Source organism: Lepisma saccharinum, chromosome 8, assembly GCF_977018435.1.
Source record: "Lepisma saccharinum chromosome 8, izLepSacc3.1, whole genome shotgun sequence".
Classification (NCBI taxonomy): Eukaryota; Metazoa; Arthropoda; class Insecta; order Zygentoma; family Lepismatidae; genus Lepisma; species Lepisma saccharinum.
Window position 1 is genome coordinate 94,022,508 of NC_139236.1, and position 21,192 is coordinate 94,043,699.

The 21,192-nt window shown below is 41.5% G+C and overlaps 1 protein-coding gene across 1 annotated transcript in view; it reads right to left on the minus strand.

Moving 5' to 3' along the window:
- Nucleotides 1-3,005: 3,005 nt before the first annotated feature.
- The window catches only part of LOC145991900 (uncharacterized), a 28,876-nt gene continuing 10,689 nt past the window's right edge, over nucleotides 3,006-21,192 (minus strand). Inside the window, exons 2-3 of the mRNA XM_083127933.1 lie at nucleotides 7,733-8,268; nucleotides 3,006-3,380 (exon numbers count right to left, since the gene is read on the minus strand). Coding sequence (XP_082984059.1) covers nucleotides 3,224-3,380; nucleotides 7,733-8,268 — 693 coding nt within the window. The 3' untranslated portion in view covers nucleotides 3,006-3,223. The remainder of the gene's footprint in view (nucleotides 3,381-7,732; nucleotides 8,269-21,192) is intronic.

The window sequence follows — 21,192 nt, forward strand, 5'->3', positions numbered from 1 at the left end:
CATGCATTTCCTGAATTAAGCCTACTTTTTATTTCCTCTTTAATATAATTTTCATTTGTTAATATTACTCCTAAGTATTTGAATTTGGAAACTGGTTCAAACGAGTTGTTATCAATAATTAGATTTTGATTATTACCTAACACTTGGTTTCGGCCTGTAAGCATATATTTAGTTTTCTCTTTGTTAACTTCCAAACCTATCTCTTTAGCAGTTTTGAAAAATATTTTAGCATTATTCTTAATTGTATTCACATCATCCCCCAGTAAGTCTACATCATCTGCATATGCTAACAACTGAGTCACACCATTTAATTTTAGTCCTTCTTTAGTTTCTTTTACCTTCCTAACAGCATATTCTAAGGCAAAATTAAAGAGCAATGGAGATAATGCATCTCCTTGTTTTAACCCATCATGAATTGTAAATTTGTCAGACATATTAATACCCACACGAATTTTACTTTCTAGCAATGAGATACGCGACCGTCGTATGCATTCGTAGCTACTGACCGCTTATCGCCAAATAGTCCTGCTTCATTCGAACCCCATTGCACCATCTATCGGCGAAGACCATAAACACACACTCAACGCCACATCTAAACTTGGTGTCTGATCAACAGGTTCTACGTTGGATCACTGCACTTTCAGTGGGTCTCACTTATCGCACATCTGATTGAGGTCCTTCGTCGACTGACGTCACGATAAATGTTCTCGTTGTCAGGTTTAGTTCTCTTAGCATAAATAATACCTTTTGTGTGAAGTCCCGAAATATTGCAGTGTATTTATGCTAAGAGAACTAAACCTAACATAGCAAATTAGGCATTTAGCTTAATAATGAAATCATTCCGCGGTGACGTCAGAACGCAAGGTTGGAATCGAGGAGTGGTTATATCACCAAATGTAATTTCTGGCGATATCAAATATAAGAATATTTGTATTCATTGGTAACATTTTTATCATTCTGGAAGCAATAGTTTTAGCTTTACTCAGTTTTTCAGTGCATATGTACGTGTATAAGTACAAATGTACATGATTTGCACTATAGTTCTGTATTTTGCGTTGAAGCACAAAAGAATGGATTGTGCGCGGAGTACACAACTTGTGCATTCTAACAATAGCGGCATATGATATGCACAAAGCATGTTTCTTTTACGAAATTGTTACTTATTGTTGTAAAAAGTGTTCCCCTGTGCATAGCACCACGCCATGAAGGCGTATAGGGAGTGTGGGGATAACAACCCACACTTTCTTTATCCGGTCGTGAGTGGGGTGATGTGATCAGCATTACGCCCCTGACCACCTTTACCCCCCAGGGTTTCCCCCTTATTGTTGTTGGAAAGGATAAAAGAAACCTTTGGTTTTGGGAAGAAAAATGTGTGTTTGTAACGCAGTAGCGAAATGGGTAGAAAAAAGCATTGTTTTCTGGGAGTTCAGTCTTTGGCATAGAGCATTTGAATTAGCGTCGATTGGGAAAAAAGTGACGCGTTCTGATAATTAAGTGGTTTAGTGATTGGTGTTTGGAGGAATACAAGGACAGTATTCCTACATCAGAAGTAGCCATTCTTCCCGAAAGTCTGCGGGAAATAGAATTTCTTCAGTGGAAGATTGCCTTGTTTATGGATGAATGGGAAGTTCTCCCCTGAACGTAAGTGTCCATACCAAGGATATGGTAAGCAATGAAGTGCTGTTTGCGAGGTAAGGCCTCTTTTTCATTCTTGCTACGGTGATACTAAGAAACTTATTCCTTCCGTGGACATCTTTACATCAGTTGATGTACATCATCATAACGTCGACGATTCAAGGAATTTCAAGATATTTGCGGGCGACGTTCTACTTATAATTAGAGTGCTTTTGATTGATTGATTTTTGTTGTTTTAAGTTCACTGTATGCACAGAAAGGCTAATCGGGACTGGACCTACAGTTTAAAGTGGGATCCGAACCACTATGTGCCTCCACCGGGTATCGAACCCGGGACCCCTTGATTACAAGTGGACGACGCTACCACTGCGCCATCGGGGAAGCTAGAGTGCTTTTGAATTAATTCTCGCGAGAACATGTTATATGGACAAAAGAAACTGTTTGAAAACTAAAGAAGGGTAAATATTTAACAGTATTGAAGGAAATTTTGTAGCTCAATAAAGAGCACGTAATTTTTTATATACATGATACAAAAGTCTTGTAAAGTTTCTGGCCAGAACTGTGCGTAATATTATGGGTAAAGGATCCTAAAATATTGAAGAGCTCTTCGTGGTAAATGGGTAAATGTTTATCCTACATTTATAAAAGAGCATAAAGTATTTGTGTTACAATTCATACTTTATTAATTACAAATTCAACTTTTGTTTTGTAAACATTAGTACACCGATTTAATCCTTGATCTGGATGTTATTTAGAAATTAATAAAACTCAATATAATTCGTACACCCGTTGTTCAATTTTAACCTAACTGTGATATGGTCTATTAAATCTAAATTATGCGATTCTTTCAGTAAGTGGGGTGTATCTTATTCTTTGGTGAGATCCAAAATTAAAATATAAAGTGGTGATCTAAAAACTACGTTTCCTTGAATTCTATTAAAAAATGATTTTATCAAGTTATATTAACAACTAAGTATTATTTAGAACATACAATTTAAGTGTTTTTCATAGCAATAATGAACCGACCCAAAAAATTCTCAGCCAAATTTGTACATGAGATACCTTTATGGTTGAGAAATGAAGGTATATTACAACAAGTGCTGGAAGTGTCCTCCCCCTCCCCCCCTGTATACACAGTTCAACACGGCGCTGCATGTTCGTGAATGTTGCTGCCAGAGTATCGGCGTGACTGCTTGGATTTCACGGCGGATGTTCTCACGGCGGACTTGATATACAGTACATATATACACTGTATGTGTCTAAACAAATATAAAAGAACAGCTTCCTGAAATGAATTCATAAATAATGCATTGATTTGTAATAACCAAACGAAGGTCAGAGAAGAAATTTATTACTTGATAAATAGCATTTTTGTACTAACCTAGTGAAATACATAATAATTACATTAAAAGATCAAGGTGACTTTTATCAAGTGTCCACGTGTCGCATAAGCAGTTCGTGTAGAACTTTGCTTTGAAAAACTGTTCAGAATGTCCATTATCGCATGCACAGAGTGGCTACAATTGGTTCACCCACTTTGGTAACTTTCAAGATTTTTTGGGAACACCTTGGGGCTCTCTGCCGCGTGTCACCTGTGGTCGTTGTGGAGGGAGCACAGGGGTAGCTTGCCCCCGCATGGGTGTCCGCCACTTCCCATCTCGGCAGAGTAGAAGAACTCCTGCCCGGCTCTCTCTGTCTCTTGATTGGCTGCCGGGAGACCCAGAAGCCACCGCGTGAGGCGCCATCTGCAATAAAGAAGCTATTATATAATTGGATATATACATATTCTACAATTACGAGTGGACCCCGCAAATTTTGGCAACGCAGGGGAAGGATTACATGGCAGCATCGACGACAGCACTGAAAGGCTTTCCTCTTATTGGTCGGGCTGTACGCCAAGGTGTGGCTACTTCCAAAGCCTCGATCTGTTCATGGCCTCCACTGAGGACAAGTTGCATTGAAAAACATAACTTGGTCTAGAAGTTACAAGTTATTGATTGAAATAAATATTTTGGGGTGCGCCTGTAAAAGAGGCACTCAGCACATAATGAGGACAACACAGCCCTATTGATGATTACACTGGCTGTATGTCCAGACGCCAGAGCCTCGTCGGCCTGCAACAACAACCCGCATAATGTTTCATTCATAAATTGCATACAAGGTGTTATGGTTTTCATTCATAATTACTTAAAATGAAAAAATATTTTCATTAAAATATAATTATGTCATATGTATAAATATGAAAATATAGAGATTGGAAGATTCAAAGCAATCCAATGGTCCTTCCATTCGAAAACTGTAAAGAAACATAACTGCAAAATAAACTCATAATTTCGTTTCTTCGCTTAACAAAAGTAATACTGAGTTATAGTTCTAATCATTAATAAACTAAATAAGGTACAGTTAGGTTTCTCGGGAAAAGTAAGTGTTAATTTGAAAGATTGCAACAGCAAACCGGCTCTGTAAGATGTGTATATAGCAGGCATGCAATTCAGAGCCCAAAAGCTTTGGTGGCTTTCCTGCTTTCCACGTCCAAACCCCTTTTCACCTCCCCCAGGTAGCACAGGTTATCCTAAAATCCATGTGACTTTCGTAACAGTTTCAAAAATGTCGACAACGGGTTCCTTGTAAATATTCATGGAGAATGTGTTTGGACTTTTAACCAATGCTGCATTTTTTATGCCATGTGGCACGAATGAGAGAGGAAAGAAGAGTTTACAGAATTCTTGTTGGGAAACCTGATGGTAAGAGACCTGTGGGAAGGCCAAGACGAAGATGAAGGGTTAACGTTGAGATGGACCTAAAGGAAATCGCTAAGGATGGAAATGATTGGATTGATCTTGCCCGGGATAGGGACAGGTGGAAGACTTGTGTTGGTGAAGCCATAAACCTTCGGGTTTAACAAGGCTAGAGAGTTAGTTGTATGTTTGATGCAGAAGTTTCGCAAACATTTTCATGATTTTGTGACAGTAACACAGATTCCAGGTGGTTGGAAAATTCAAGAAATGAAGATTCTGTACATTTTTTCCCTTCTCTTCGTTGTCTTCCTCTTACCACGTGGTCGCGATAATTGAATGAAGCACGCGGGAGTCCAGTAAACTGAAGGAAAAACCACGGCAGTTTAACTTTTAACGAGAAGTTTATGTAGGCTGTGTAACGGAAAAACACTCCCGCAATAATGAACCGACCCAAAAAATTCTCAACCAAAGTGTCGAAAAGGAATAGCTATTTGAAAACAAGCGTGAAAGCTGTGCTTCTGCCAACAATGCAGGCGCACGGGATGGAACATTTGGCCTCGATGCTTTCATTGGTCAGCTCCTCCACTTCATGAACACTGCTGTTAGCAGACACTTCGTTTCTCTATTACCTGCCGCTTCTGTGATTGCTTTATTAACTGCTTCCTCTTTATCAGCTTGCTTGCCCACACAAAGAGAGATAATGGCCGTGCAGTTGGCCTAATGGAGGTCAAGTTGTGAAGATTCATCGATCAACTCGTGGCAGACAAGACGACGCTATTGAAGGCTCAACAAAGGAGTTGTCGACGCGTGGCCATTGCAGCTCGGCCTCCAGACTTGATTGGCTTAGATAAGCATTGTTAAACAGCACTGGAGCATCTTTGTCCTGGTTAGGGCGCCAATTAAGATCTCAGGGAAGGAATTCTGCTCCACGTTTCTTCCCGTAAGTGTTACGTTGGTGGATTGACGGGCAGCTGAGTACATACACCACCAAGTGTAATTCTAAAGGGAGTGTCCAGTTTGGCTGATGGTGTAAATCAATACCCCGTTGGGCAACAATCAGTCATAGAGGTGTAGTGAACAAGCTGTCAAGTGCAAAACTGACGCACTGAAACATAGCAACAAACTAGCATATATCATTTCCGTGTGCAACTATTGGTGCGGCCGATAGCACCCTGCAATGGTTGTTACAAACATGAATCGGTAAATCTTTGGGCTGCAACTAAATTACATCAAATATTTCTTACAAACTTACTTTGAATATAATTAAGGTATAAGATTGAAATTTTCAAAAAAGGCTTGTGGAAGTTCTGGAATGATTCAACTAACCTGAAGTTAGGTGATTTATACCATGGATACCAAGAGAGAAAAAGAAGAAAATTCCATTGTGCTTTTTTACTTTCAGGTTCCTGAAAGGTTGTATTTGATTTCTTCCTATATTCATCCTCAAGTGCGACCAGCCGCCAAGACACCATCTCTCGCTTTGTTTTGACACTTGAACACAGAAGTAAAATATGGATTTTCGTTGTAGAATTTTGGAAGAAGCAATTAGAAGCAAAGAAAACAATTAAAAAAAGATACTGGCAAGGACCAAGGCCAACAAAAATAATGGAATAGCGAAACGGACTGTTATTAGCAGCGAAAGGAAATAGATCTTTTCATCAACTCCCGAGCCTTGCCATCAGATTTGCGTCTATTATATCTGCCACGAAAACAGATGAATAGTTGTAATACAATGACTTCCTTCAGTGGCGGCGAATAGGGGGGGGCGTGGGTGGCAACCCCATTTTGTGCTATTTTTGCCCATCATTTATGGCCTTTTAATGCTAAGCATTGTCTACAAAGAGAAAGTAAGCTGTTCTAGCCCCCACCCTCAAGTTTTGGCAGCCAATCGCCTCTACTGGCTTCCTTCATTGTTGGGAAATTCGACAGCAGACCCTGACTCTTGCTCCTGTTAAACGGTTAATCACTCCCTGTATCAGGAGTGGTGTGAATTGCACATTGCATTTAATGCGTCTTTTAGTTTTTTCCTACCTGCTGCTTATGGTGGGCATCCTCCTCAGCTGTTCGATTGCCATCATGCTAAGCCATAAAATCAAGACTTGAGGAAACATTCCTCAACCACAAGGGTCGCCATCAAGAGAGCGAAGGCCTACCGTGAGATAATCTCGTCCCAGACTATCTGCCAATTCAGATAGTGTACTTGAGAGATTTGCATAATTATTTATAGTATAGTATAGGGAATAAAACACACATGGAGACGAATTTTAAAGAAGGGTAAAGAGGTACTACAAAGAATGAATGGAAGATATAAAGAGAGGGGGAGAAAGAAATGAAGACAGAGCAACATGTAGATAAACGGAGAAGAAAAGAGAGAGACAGTGAGAGATGTAAGTAAGAAAGAGTTAGAGAAAGAAGAAAGAAACAGAGAAACGACAGTAATAAAGGGGGAAGATAAAGACTATTGTCCACCTTAAAATTTTTCTTCCGTCGGAACAAAATTCTCTGGCGACGGTGCTGCAGTCTACTTTCAAGGACTGTTTAAAATTAGCTAAAAGTACAGATTTAATTTAGGTTATGGGCATTTAGAACTCTCACGTCTGCTTGCCTAATTTCCTGTTAGGGATGTCATCATAATGCAGTGCGAAAAATATTCCCAGATGCAGTTCCATGAATATTCCTTTTCCCTTCCCATAGTCCTTAGTGCTTGATGCTCTGGAGGTCACCGAAGCGAATCCTACAATGGAGCGCCTCGTGACTGCTTTGTTACACACCTCGTTGAACCAACAGCCGATCGTGATCTCGGAGCCGCGCCTCACAAAAGTCTCGCGTGTTTTGAAATATGATCGCGTCAAGTGGGCTTTTGTTATTCGTCACTTTGTTCTCCAAGACGAAGACAATCTTTGCACATTTTCTGGAATATTGATGGACTGAACCTCCCTCCGGAGAAGTAGTGAAGTATCGTATCACGAAAGGTTATTCGACTTGCTGGTTAGGTTTAAATCATCATCAAAACTCAGTTCTGATTAGGGTAAGAGAGTTTTAAAAATTTCATTGGAAAATGACAGTAGGTACTTTTTGAAGCACCGGAACATAACATATATTTTATATATAGCGGGTCTAGAACATTTTGGTGCCGACATTTTAGTGCTAGGACATTTTGGTGCTGGATAATTTTGGTGCCACACACTTTACACACCATTTTAATTCTAACTTCTGGCATTCACTTTCACTCAAATTCATATAATGTGAGTTACTTCCTCATCACTTAGAAGATGTCTTCGTCAGTGAATTGCTCCCAAGCTGGGAAGTAACCAATTGATAAGAGGCCAGAAATGATAAAGTGTACTGGCAAAATGTACCTGAGAGTAATTTTGATGAACCTCGTCAGATGGCGCAAGAATCGATGATCCCTGTGTATCCTGCATACAGCCCTGAGCTGGCACTCCGGCTGCCAATGATTGTGCAACCGGTAGAGACGGCGCAGGTCGGACATGGCCGAGATGAGCTTCCCGGGGTTCCTCAGGATGTCCTCGTCGGGAACCGAAGCAGCGACCCTGGAACTGGGAGCTGCGATACTCCTAGCGGTGACCACCTCGGTCGCTGGGAGCATGGAGAGGAACAGGACGTAAGTGTAGAGCACCGACGTGGTGATCATGGAGCTGATGACGAAGAAGGTGAAGATGCCGGTGATGAAGAGGCGCCCCTCCGACTTCACCTGGCCGCGGGCCATGAGGACCACGGGGGCAGAGGCGTTGGCGGTGGAAGACCTCAGGGGTATCCAAGGGGTGGGCGTTGCCTGGAGGTAGCCGACAGCTGTGCACCCGTCGAAGGCCACTCCGGCGAGGAAGAAGGTCAGAAGCGACCAATTGACATCAATCGGCATGGCGGATTCATCCTGAAAGAAACAGCAAAAGGTTTGGTTAAAGTCAACATCAGAACTCAGAACATCACTGAATATCTGTTTTGTATTTAATGCACAACATAAGCGTACTAACACGACACCTATGTTATTTAACCCAGGTGGGAATGCTCGGTTTTGAAAGAAATTGCACCAGAAATCAACATCAAAAATAGTTTCGTAGTTTGTTTTATGTACGACGAGGACAATTACAACTGGACCTACAGTTTATACTGTAGTTAGTTCATACCGTTCGAATGAGCCCGTATCAATCCAGGATTGATATTACAGGCTACAATGGTAACCACTAACATATCGTCCAGGTCTCATTACAATTCAGGTTTCTTTGCCAAGATTTTCTTCAAATTACTCCCAAAAAAGAAATTAGCAGTAGCAGTACTGATCTGGTTTCATACAACTACCTTTCATGTATATTTCTTATATACTGTACGTATGTTATCTGTCGTTTCCGGAATGTTTCATAAATGTCCCAGAAATTATGTTAACTGTTAATACATAGAAGGCTGTAACCCTTTTACAGTTACAAACATTGGACAAATTTTATTTTAAGTCTACTTTAGTCTCAACAATATGCTCCCACCGGTAATCGAACCAGGGACATCTTGACTACTTAAAGTAGCAAACTTTAAGACTGAAAAGTGTATAGTGGTAACTGTACAGTGGTAACGTCGTCGGCGTGTAACGAAGGGGACCCAGATTCGACATTCGGTTGTTCTGATCACACTTTAAACTCTAGGTCCAGTCCCGATTAATCTCTGTTGCGTAAAGTGGACTTAAAACAAACTCAAACGACCGAAATTTGACATATAAGTTGTAATAATAATAATAATAATAATAATAATAATACTAATAATAATAATATCAAGATCAAAAAAGTGTGGGGCCCTAACTCCACACCCCTATACGCCTTCATTGCGTGATGCAAAGCACAGGGGAGAACTTTACTTCTTATGATAATAATATATTAATGAAAATTTCAAATGTCAAAAAACCGCTATGATATTCCAAAATCTGATAATTGACATCCGCTTCAAATTCCTTCTAGAGCATTCACGTGAATCTTTGTGTTGCTTTGCTTTCTTTGTTGTCTAGATATTATCAATAGTTTAATAGACTCACGTAGTCATGAAACTATTTATAATATCTAGTCAACCAACAGCGAATGCAAACCACATTAAGATTCACGTCAATGCTCTAGATGGAATTCTAAGGATATGCAATTTTTCAAATTTTCTGAAAGGAGAGGAAAATTCTAAACATTTGCCCTGGCGCCGGCCAAAGGTTCAGCCGAGCCAGCCTTGACACACTTCAATTTTACCAAAACTTCCACCCAGACAGATACTTTTCTGCTTCAAGGGTTGGTAACGTTGAACATATCTTGTTTTCCGTAATGTTTACCAATAGCCTTGATAGCTCCATCGAACGGCTCATTATGCTCTTGAAGCAGTCAGCAGGCATGTTTGAATCGCCGACGTAACGAGCGGGTGTGGGAAGGAGCGTCCGATGAGCCGTTTCCCCTCTCGGGAAAGCATCCGGCGCTGATGTAGGCCACGGCGTGCGTCACAAACAACTTGCGAAAGCCCTACGCATTTCTCACGCATCTGCGGATCGACTTTGGGACAATCAGTTCATTCTCGCGCGCGATCCGTTCATAGTCATAGTGACTTGTTCATAGTCATCCGGTAATTCAGTCGTAGTGAACTGTTCTACGTTCAAGTGATTCTTTCATGATGAATCGTCTATGACGAGCTGTTCTTAGTCTGCAGAAAGGAATTGGGAAGAATCAAATGATCTGAGAGAGGATGAAATGAAGGATTGAACATGTATTGATTGATTGATTTGGTTTATTTGACTTCATTTTCTGACACTTTTGGTTAATCCGGAAGATGAGGATGAGTGACGAAGAGACAATCACAAAGAACACCCATGCCCGGGCCGGGATTCGAACCCGGCGCGCTTTGCTAACCACTCTGCCACGGAGGTCAGCGATTGAACATGTATGAATGGTTTCGTACGTACTTTGAACCTAGGGTTGTGAAAGGGCTAACCTCCCTTCAGAGAGTGGTGTGTGTAAAAAGGAAATTGACCCTCAGTCGAGTGGCAGGATTGTGTAAGTCATCCTCGTGGTAATTAAAAATAGAGAAAAGTCGTTATAGATTTAATTAATTTTTTTTTTTTTAAATATCGGGATAAATCTAGGGAAAATGGAGAGTATAGTCAAAGAAGGGCGTAAAAAAGAAAGAAGCTAATACCTACGAGATATAAGCAAAATACTAACGTGGTGTGGGGAACTACGGAAGGCGAAAGACAAAAGAATTTTGGAATCAAAGTGGGGGGAGGAGGCTTGCATGAACGCCTCGGCCAATTGGGGTGGATCTATGCGTCGGAGGTCAGGGAGCAGATGCAACCCCGCCACGAGCTGGCGACTGCAGCTGCCTCCGACCTCCAGCGGAACAGCAAGCAAATGAAGCGGAAGATTCGTGGCCAATCGTGCGGGGCGTTAGGTGCTCAAAGTGACCTCCAGGTGGGGAAGCCTCTAACGGGGACTCTGGAAATACCATAAACAAAATATATCACTTGTCTATATATAATCACGTATGCATCCGTTGGTATGCCTGAAGATTGATTTATTGATTGAATCGAAAGTGTTGTGCGTCAGCACTTGGGCTATTTTACACCCGTCACATTACACAGGTTCCAGTACCTTAGCGTAGCAAAGTCTATGTGTGTGCGAGGAATACAATTTCCTTACCTAGGTTAAATGCTGAGGTGTAAAGGGACACTCAGCACACACATGGACAGCACAGTCCTACAGAGGATTATATTGGCCGTAGGACCAGACACCAGAGCCTCGTTGGCCTGCAAGAAGAGTGTACTACGTGGAGGTGAGGTTGACATTTGGGTGTCTTCTCAAAAGCAGGAACTGATAAATTCTAATGGGTTGCAACCTTTCTCCTCGCACGATTTAAATTCGGTCAAAGTTACGTATTGTTTTATTTCAATACGAATTCAAATATTTTACAGATAAAAAATGTTCTTTACGGTCCAGGGCACATTTGCGTTTGCTCATTTTCTCTCCTGGACCGGAATTGAATTTATTTATACTAAGTCTCGGTTCCACAGAGACCTGTCTCGTCTCGACAAGTGACGAACGGCCCCGTCTATTTTATCGCAGCGCAAGGTAGTCTCGTATCGCTGCCTCTTGAGTAACACGAGATGAAGGCATCGAAAGATTAAAGGGGAAGAGCATCGGATGCGCTTGGAGGAGTTCCCGTCGAGGTCAGATGCTGCGGAGGTTTCTTCCCGATCGGTTCCCAGCTCTAAGCATGTGGACTGTTTCCACCAGCGTTCTGCTCGAGATCCACGTAATGGAGGATGAGGGTTGCACCGATTGGTGGGTTTATCTGCGGAAGCGCTTCTCAGAATTTCAGCTGCAGCGGAATGGCGTGTGCAGGATTTGAAGTAACGACGCTCAGAGGCAAAAGTAAACCTTTGCTGCAGTTCCACAATTTTCAGAGGGTAATACGCTTCGTGAAACGTTAAAGGGAGACCATGTTTCCTTTAACTTTGGATTATGATTTCATTAAACATAAAAGTGAAATAATTTAACGTCTACAAAAATTGTCGTTGGTTGTAGAATAGTCAGGATGATGATGATGATGATATTAATTATTAAAATAATTAAATCAAGACTTAGATGGGCAGGTCATGTAGCACGAATGGGAGAGGAAAGAAGAGTTTACAGGATTCTGTTGGGAAACCTGATGGTAAGAGACCTGTACGAAGGCCAAGACGAAGATGGAGGGATAACGTTGAGATGCACCTAAAGGAAATCGGTAAGGATTGAAAAGATTGGATTGATCTTCCCCAACATAGGGACAGATGGAAGGCTTGTGTTGCTGCAGCCATAAATCTTCGGGTTTAAGATGGCTAGGGAGTTAGTTAGTTATACTCATAATTGGCATGAAGGAGGCATATTACAATAGAGAATACGTTCTTTATATGTATGAGAAGCTTATTTTTATGACTGCACTTAAACGTAAAGGCTACAGTACTCTAAAACACACCAAAGCAAAGTGACTCTTTTGATACGTCACCACACTTAACACTATAGGACGTTCTCCACAGATCCTTGGATTATTGTCATTTTCAGCACAGACGTTTTCCAGCCATATTTGCACATACTATTTCTGAGGCTGAAACTGAGGAACTGGTGGACCTTCCCGATCACGTGTAATTATAGGTATTTGACCGTAATAAGCTTCACTGTAGTAATGATCAAATTACATAAATAAATACACGAAACGAAAGTACGAGGTATAGCCTACGCATTGTAGCAGAAGGTGACGACAATGAGTAAGGTTGAGCAGAGTGTATACGGTGTATACCGCCGGATACCCTCGACGACAGTCCTGCTTACAACACTATTTATTCATTGAGCCCAACAGGCCAATGTTTCAGTAATGGTTGGAATAATGTAACACGTAAATACATTAAATTCCTGTTGCTTCACAACATAATTATTTTTTCTGGACAAAAGTAGCAAATATTTTGTGTACACATATACAGGCTATACATAAATGAATGGTGCGGTTATAAATGCCAATAAAAAATTTAATTTTCAACTTACGTGGTTGCAGCAAACACTGTTAGAGGCGGAAACTGTCCCAGCTTATGAGAATGTGAGTTAAAATTAAAATTCTTCAATGTGGGCTCCCCTCGACACACGACACACATCAACGGGATAATCAAACTCGTTCCAGACACGGTGTAACATGTCCACTGTAATGTCCTGCACTGCGTGCATTATCCGATCACGAAGTTGCTGGATGGAAGTTTATTAAAGACAGGGTTTATGAACAACCAACGCCAACTTCGCCTCTAACAATGTTTCATACAACCTCGTAAGTTGGAAAATAAAATCGTTATTGACATTTATAACCGCACCATTCATTTGTGTATACCCTGCATATATTATATAATCGAAAATACCAATTATCTCAGACTATATGTAATGTAATTATCGCTAAGCTATAAATAATCAAATTATTCCAAAACGTCAACGAAATTCAGCTAGAAAAGCTTTTAAAAAATATGTATTGATAGCTTGATTGATTCACTGATTTACTTTATTCTGCTTCGCTTTTCTGCCACTTTTGGCTAATTCCGAAGATGAGGATGAATGGTGAGAAGATGATATTTATAAAAGAGAAAATACAAACAGGCTCCACAGAGGAGTCCAGACGCCAGAGCCTCGTCAGACTGCATAATGTGCTACGTGGAAGAGAGGTTGGCACATGGATACCTTGAGAAAGGGTCATCCCTTACAGCCTATTAAAAAGGAACGTGATAGCTTTATAAAACTAACTCCATTTTAAGTTCTAGTCGCCAGGCTATCTTCTGCTAAAGTAGCTTTTCATAGAGCGAGAAAAAGAAAATCTGTCGTCTGAAGTAAGACAACGTCCTCGAAACTAAGCACAAAAAAAAGTTTAGCAGTTATCTATCACTCATCCTCATCGTCGCCATCATGCCAAGAGGGAAAAAAGCGACGTAAAATAAGAAATATGCAAACACAAAATTGGCTCTAAAACACCGTGAGAACACCGCACAACCGCCAATTCATCCGTCATGGACTGTTTCCTTATCGTCCTATAACAAGTCATGCATGACGTCATCATAAATTTGGTAAAAGCTGCAATTATCCGGTCCTCCTTGCCGTAGCTGGTGGCTGCGTTCCTGAAATTTCAGCCTACTTAAAAAAAAACGCAGCGTAAGTGAGATACGAAGGAAAAATCTCATTTTGGCTTCTCACGTTTAATTTGAGAACAGGAGAACCAACATCGCGAAAAACCTTCGTGCGTGCTGTTGGCTGGAGAGGGAGATGTGGGTCGTGCAAACTGCTCGTAGCGAGAGTGGTCATCGCGACTTCCGTTTCCGGTGCTCCAAGACATCCTCAACCGCAACCAACGCTGGAGGTGGTGTCTCTGGAAACCGGAATCTCTGCTGGAACGCTGGAAGCCCAGGATGGAAGATTCTGGGGTGGGAAGAAATTATGGACAAACCGAACAAGAATTTGTTCGCGCTTTGAAAGTCACTCGAGTGTGGAGGCAGATTAAAGATTACTGTACGCCGTTGCATATACAATGTGTTCAATTTAAAACCGCCCATCGCAGAAGCAGCATGAGAGTAAATATTATTACAAAATATGTATACAATATATTTTAGGGCCTTCACGATGGCGCAGTGGTAGCGTCGTCGCCTTGTAATCAAGGTGTCCTGGGTTCGATACCTGGTGGAGGCACATAGTGGTTCGGATCCCACATTAAACTGTAGGCCCAGTCCCAATTAGCCTTACTGTGCATAAAGTGGACTGAAAACACCAACTCAAACAGTACAATATATTTTACACTAACATATCCATTACCTTCCCCACCAAGCGTCAATGTGTGGTCATGCTTTAAAATGAACGCCGTGTATAATGCGTTTAAAATATAATGCAAATGAACAAGAGTAATATGGTAATAACATCGCTATAAATGCTGGAATTAGTTCCACATGCACTTTCCATGCAACAAAACCATATATAGGGGGGATGTGGAAGTAGGGCTCCGCACATTATAGATCTCGGCTAGTTTGGGACGTGATGTGGTCCGTACCATGCTCCGGCCACCTTTACTTCCGAGGGTTTCCCCCAGGACTACATTTATTTGAGGCTGGGTAAACCTCACAGTCACTTTATGAAGGGAAAAGGACGGGAAGATCCTGATCTTAGATCATTGATTGATTATTTTTTTGTTTTAAGTCCACTTTATGCACGGAAGGCTAATCGGGAATGGAACCTACAGTTTAAAGTGGGATCCGAACAACTATGTGCCTTCACCGGGTATCGAACTCCGGACCCCTTGATTACAAAGCGACGACGCTACCACTACGTCATCGGGGAGACTCTGACCCTAAATCACCCACCAACTCCGCCTTGTCTGGGCACAAGCGAGTTGCAATCTGTGCAAAGAAGAATGGACTGAAGTCCCATCATAAGTGAAGGGTACTTTTACTTAACTGCAGACATTAGAGCAGTAATAATAAGGATTTAGGCAAAGCTTTAGATTAAGTTCAGCACCAGCAACGGTTCTTCCCACAGGAAAATAGTTTATCACACTTTTGCTTCTTTATTCGGTTGTACGAAGATGTTTGATGCGACCTTCGCCTGCAGTTTCCCAGGCCACTGTTGACGCAGCACAAAGAGAAACAATTGAGGATGGCTTTGTTGCGATTAGAGGCTCGAGAAGTAGGTTCAGCATTGTTGGTATATTGTTTCATTGTCAACCCTTTCCTCCAGCATCGAGAGAAATCCCGAGCTGAGCTTTCACTTGTTTGGGAGAAACAGGAAACAGTGCACTCATCTCGTTACGCACACGTCGTCTTGGAATCGCTTCATAGCTGTCTCGGGTGGCGGGAAGCGAAAACTTTACCCCATTTCAAGGACACAAGTTTCTTCGTGGGATATGCTTCCAGTGGCGTACTCGCGGAAGGGGTCGGTAGGGACCTCCTTTGGCCCGGAATTAAAAAAAGAAATCCATGAAAATATTGGGTGATTTCTAAACAAAGGAGATATCTCCTTATAACTCTCTCGCGATTTGGTTGCAGGTGTGTGTTACGATAGGTTTTTCGCCGGCCGGCTTAACGATAGAATATATGTGTGAGGAATGGAATAAATTACGTTCCCCGACTGGGTCGCGGTGCCGAGCTGCGTTGGTCCATCGAAGGTATCCTCGGTCGGTTCGCCCAACCCCTTTACGGAGACAGTAAAGGAGTTCGCCCAATCCGAGGAACCTTTGTTGGACCAACGCACTTCCCGCTTCGCCCGGTCGATCCAGACACTCCTGGCGACCTCTCGTCACCCGGGGACTGCTGGTGTTTTTGATTACACAGCTTTTTTTTTCTCTTTCGGCTCATGGGTGTCCGTGGATTTACCGAGGAGGTTGAAAAGAAAAAACTGAAGTTTCTTGTGTTCTGTTCTGAAGTTGTTTTCTTGTGTTCTGTTCTGAAGTTGTATCCATGGGCGTACGTTGATACCATTTGAGTGGGGGTTAGAATCGAGCTAATAACGTCCCGGAATATTTTGCTAATAAACCTTACATTTGTGAAAATAAAAATTACTCATTACTTTTCTCCTCACGTCGAAGGAGGTTAACAAAATTACCATTGACTTTTGAATTTTAATAAACTTGAAAAAATTGGGGGATGCAAGCCTAAGGTTGCGTGTGTGTGCTACGCGTTAATTCTAAAAGAGAAATAGTGAGAGAGGGAGAAAGAGAAGAACGAAACCGTGAAATACAGTAAAAGAAAGGAACAGACATACAAGCAAGAGCGAGAGCCAAAGTATGAAAGAAAGGAAGGAAGGAAGCGAGAGAAAGGGAGGTGCAGATTGGTTGTCCAAGAGTGCTCACCGCTTATTCCACACGCAACAGTACATTGGACGGTGTCCGTGGTTCGGCCAGAACAACAAAACAAAATCTCTGCTCTCTGGAAACAGAGAGAATATGTTCCAGAATATTCTTATGAAAAGACTCTTTACCTTCTTCCTCCCCAGGTTCTGAAGCAAGATTTCTTGCCAGAAAGGGCGGTTTGTGAATACGAGTTATGTCATTATTTTCGTGCTGATGTGTGCCTGATCACATGTGTGAGAAATTTTGAATTAATTGTATTTTTGGTCATGATGACCTAAGGTCGGAGTTTTTCCGAAACAAAGCGGCTGTGGGGGTCACCCAGCCTCAAAATCAATGGGTACCTGGGAGCAACCGCTAGAGTAAAGTCGGCCGGAGCGTGGTGCTCGTCACATCACCTCCAAAATGGCCGAGATGGAGAATGTGTGCGGTCCTACCATCACATCCCCTAAATGTCCCATCATTGCCACGTTATATGCACGGAGAACTTTACCTTACAGCCCATACTAAGAAAACTAACAGCGATTTTTGAAAAAGAAAAAATGAATAATTGGAGAGTCTACAAATAGGGTAAACGCAATAGCACGCCCATCTCGTAGCCAACAATCGAATCTACAATCCCTGGCATCTTGTGAGGCTGTCGTCCACTTTGTGAATCGCTGTCTTAATAACTGAATTATGTAAATAGGTTCTTACCACAAGTGAAGGATACCTCTTGTCGACGACGAGCGCTTTCCAGTTGTCTGTGCACACACACACACACTACTCCTTCCTCAAACGAGGAACGTAGCAATCACGAAATTTAAAAAGTAATTCCTCTTCTACTCGGTCACTGGAGAAAATTCACTAACAGGTACAGTTTTTTTCGCTTTTATGCTAACGAAATTCGCAGCCACGCGCGAAGCCAGTTTTTGTCTTGTGTTTCTGGAGACGCTGTTCACCCGTTTCGCGAGTCTTTCGGAGACGAGGATCTTCTGAGCCACTTCTCCGTCGGGGAAGAGATTCACTTTGTTTACCGCCTCAGCATCTGTCAGACATCGTGGGAGAAAACCATTTCTTCCGTATCTGGAGCATCTTCCAGGCAGATTCTCTTTCCACGGTCTTCTTGTTCAGATTCTAAGATGGCCGAACACGAACATACTCTCTGGTGTCAATCTTTGTAGCAACGAATAAAGGGAGTAGTCAGAGATGCCAGAATTCGAAATTCCTCAAATCAAGGTTGATGCATTCTTGGTCAAACAGCTAACAGTTAAACGTGTATAGTTGGACACTGTGGCGTAGTGGTTAGCGCATCGTGCTACGACGCCAGGGGGTCCTGGTTTTGATTGATTGCGTTCGTGTTTTAAGTACACTTTATGCACACTAAGGCTAATCGGGATTGGACCTACAGTTTAAATTAGGATCTGAACCACTACGTGCCTCTACCGGGTATCGAACCCGGGACAGTGTATGGTTTTTGATTTATTTTTTATTATAGAATTGCTAGTGTTTAATAGCTTATTACAATTATAATAGTTAATAATTATAAATAGAAAAAAGGTTGATATAAATATTATAAATAGGATGATTCAATTTAATGGTTCGAATCTGGGCATGTGTGTTTAAATTGATGAATGGACACTCACAGACACCCATGCCCAGACCGGGATTCGAACTCGGGACCTCTAGACGATGGCGCAGTGGTATCATCGTCGCCTTGGAATCAAGGGACACTCACAATCATATCTTCACTCACCCCCATCTTCGCAATTAGCCAAAAGTGTCAGAAAAGCTAAGCAAAATAAACCAAATCAATAAATCAATTAAACGTATAGTGTCCGTCTTTTTTAAGTGATCGTGCCAATTTATGCATTTTAGTGCATCACGCAACAGAAGCTATTACAAATATTCTTTGATGTATCTCCCTGTTGGTTCATCCACCAAGTGTATCATTAGCAGTTGATACATTTTCGTGTGTTACGGCGTTACAGGAATTCCCGTTTCGCCTAAACTAGTGGAAAGAGACGAACTCATTTAGTATATACTCTAAGCATCCCCAGAGGTTGGTTACAATAGATTAATGCAGGAGCATGGACGCATACAGCGAATGATAGCCTTTTATACCCTCCCCTAGGAATTTGGAAAAAATTCTTGTTTTCCTTGTCTTTCTCTTTACGTTGTTTCTATTTTTAAAATGTAGTCACGGGCAACAACATTGTTAATAACGCAATACTATAGATTTTTTTTAAAATACCTTGGTTGTATATTAATTGAAAATATAGCTATATGCTAATGGAAATCGCCCGTTTTTTATGGACAGCGGCCGAGGAAGTGAGATAAGTTTCCTTTTAGCATTAAACCAGTTTAATTGGATAACGGTCAAAATAGTTTTTCACCTCATATACGAGGAACAGTAGTTCCAGCTAAGGTTTCAAAAATGCTTATTCACCGCTCGGAGAGCGCCATCTTTTGGCGAAGAATGAAGAAGAAACAGAAAAACAGTTCTCTGGACTTTAAATTTTGGAAAGGATCAAAGTTTTCCACACAAAAACCCTTTCGTAAGAAGTGGAATGCAGATGAATTGTATTACGTCACCGGTTTGTGTTTCCCCACCCTGCTGTCAGTCGATCACATCGGTTCCGCCCCAGTTCCCGACATTACGCAGGCTGACTCCTAAAAAAGGGAACGCTGCCACATCAAATGCATTATGCAAGTCCAATTTTCAACTCGACTACCGGAAAGTTATTGTAGTTTGAATTCCCGGAACACTGGCCTTTGCGCGTGCACAGAACTATTCTCTTTTTGTTGTTGTGCAAATACGAGCAGTTTTGTAACAAAATAATGAGTACTTTTGCACTACTCACTCAACTACTCAAGATATCCGCAAGCACGGATTCTTTATTCTTCACTAGCTGATTGCCCGGCGTTGCCCGGGTATTTATATATCCAAAGCTTCTATTAGAAAGGAATATAATGAATTCTAACTATAGTGTAAAATGAACTTGGAGTTGAACGACATTGGGAGCTTCACTATTCATCTCAGCGGCCCCGAAAACTATGAATTCCACACTAATATCGGTCGTTTTCGATTATTTTTACATGTCACCCCCTCCCACCCCTAGGGGTACTAGGGGTGTCTTACCCCCACAGTATTTCCAAGTTTGGTTGAAATCGCTCCAGGCGTTCGAGAGTTATCCCGGAACAAACAAACACACACATACACACACACACATCAATTTTTATATATATAGAAGATTGTAATATGTAAGTCCGAGTTCTATGTCTGTGAAAAAAGTGACTAGAACTTAAAACTTGTTCTTTTGGAACATCTCTGATTTATGCATTCAGCATCTGTACCGCCAGCGGCAATAAAAATGGGGCACCTAAATCCTACCGTCACCATAGAGGTAGGTAACACACATGACGACGGCACTGAGGAAATAATTTTTCAGGGTCTAGGTGTTTCACTATTATTTTCCGGTGATTGTACGTGCCAAGTTTCATCATTCTAACGCTATTAGCTATTTGCATTTATCCGTACACCGAAATAAGAGGAATTAATGTCTACGGGAAAGTAAAAAAAAATTGCAGTTGAAAAGATAGTGAAGATAAAGCTTACCGCGCCATGAAGAGACATAAGGCGTTTGTAGATAGGGACGCACAATATATGTACTCCAACTCGCCCACAGTGGAAGTGATATGATCAGCACCACGCTTTGGAAGCCTATTATTTCCAGGATTTCCCTCATGCACATTGATGAGAGTCTGAGTGGCCCCCAGAATCATTTATGGAAAATTGGCAGAAAAAAAATTCAATCTCAAGTGACGGGATCCGAACTCGGTCTCCCGTGCGGAGTCAGACGGTCTACCGACCACAGCACCACGGCTCTGAATAACAGTGATATTTTGAGTCAAAATATTAGTTATAATTTGCAATAGGGTCGCAATTAATCTTGAAATTTAATTTTCACTGATTTCCTTGCCACCAAAAATCAAAGTGTTACGGTCTACAGTTATGCAATTAGTTTATAAATATGCAAAATATAGGAAATGATCGATTGAAGAAAATTACAACAAATAATTATTTATTAGAAAACATGAAAGAAAAGTGTACACGTAAAAAATAAATAAAACGAAATGGAAGAAAAGAGAAAATAGGCGATGGAAAAGATAATTGGATACATGGAATTTCCAATAAAAAAGACCGGCTCGACATACACACATAGTTAAAGACAAGTCCTAGAAGAATGTGACGACAATGCCTACGGAACAAGCAGAATCTACGTGATAATCATTAGGTAAGCGTCCTCCGAACCGCTTTCCCGTCCACTGCCAGCCGAAAGAGGCGAGGAAGCTTTTTGCCCGAATCGCTGGCCAGGAGACTGAAGAGCAGCGCGTGCCTCCGTGACCTTGATTCCGATGGAGCGTTTTGTTTGAGAAGTCACAACTCGATCTGCTCGGAATGGAAACAGTG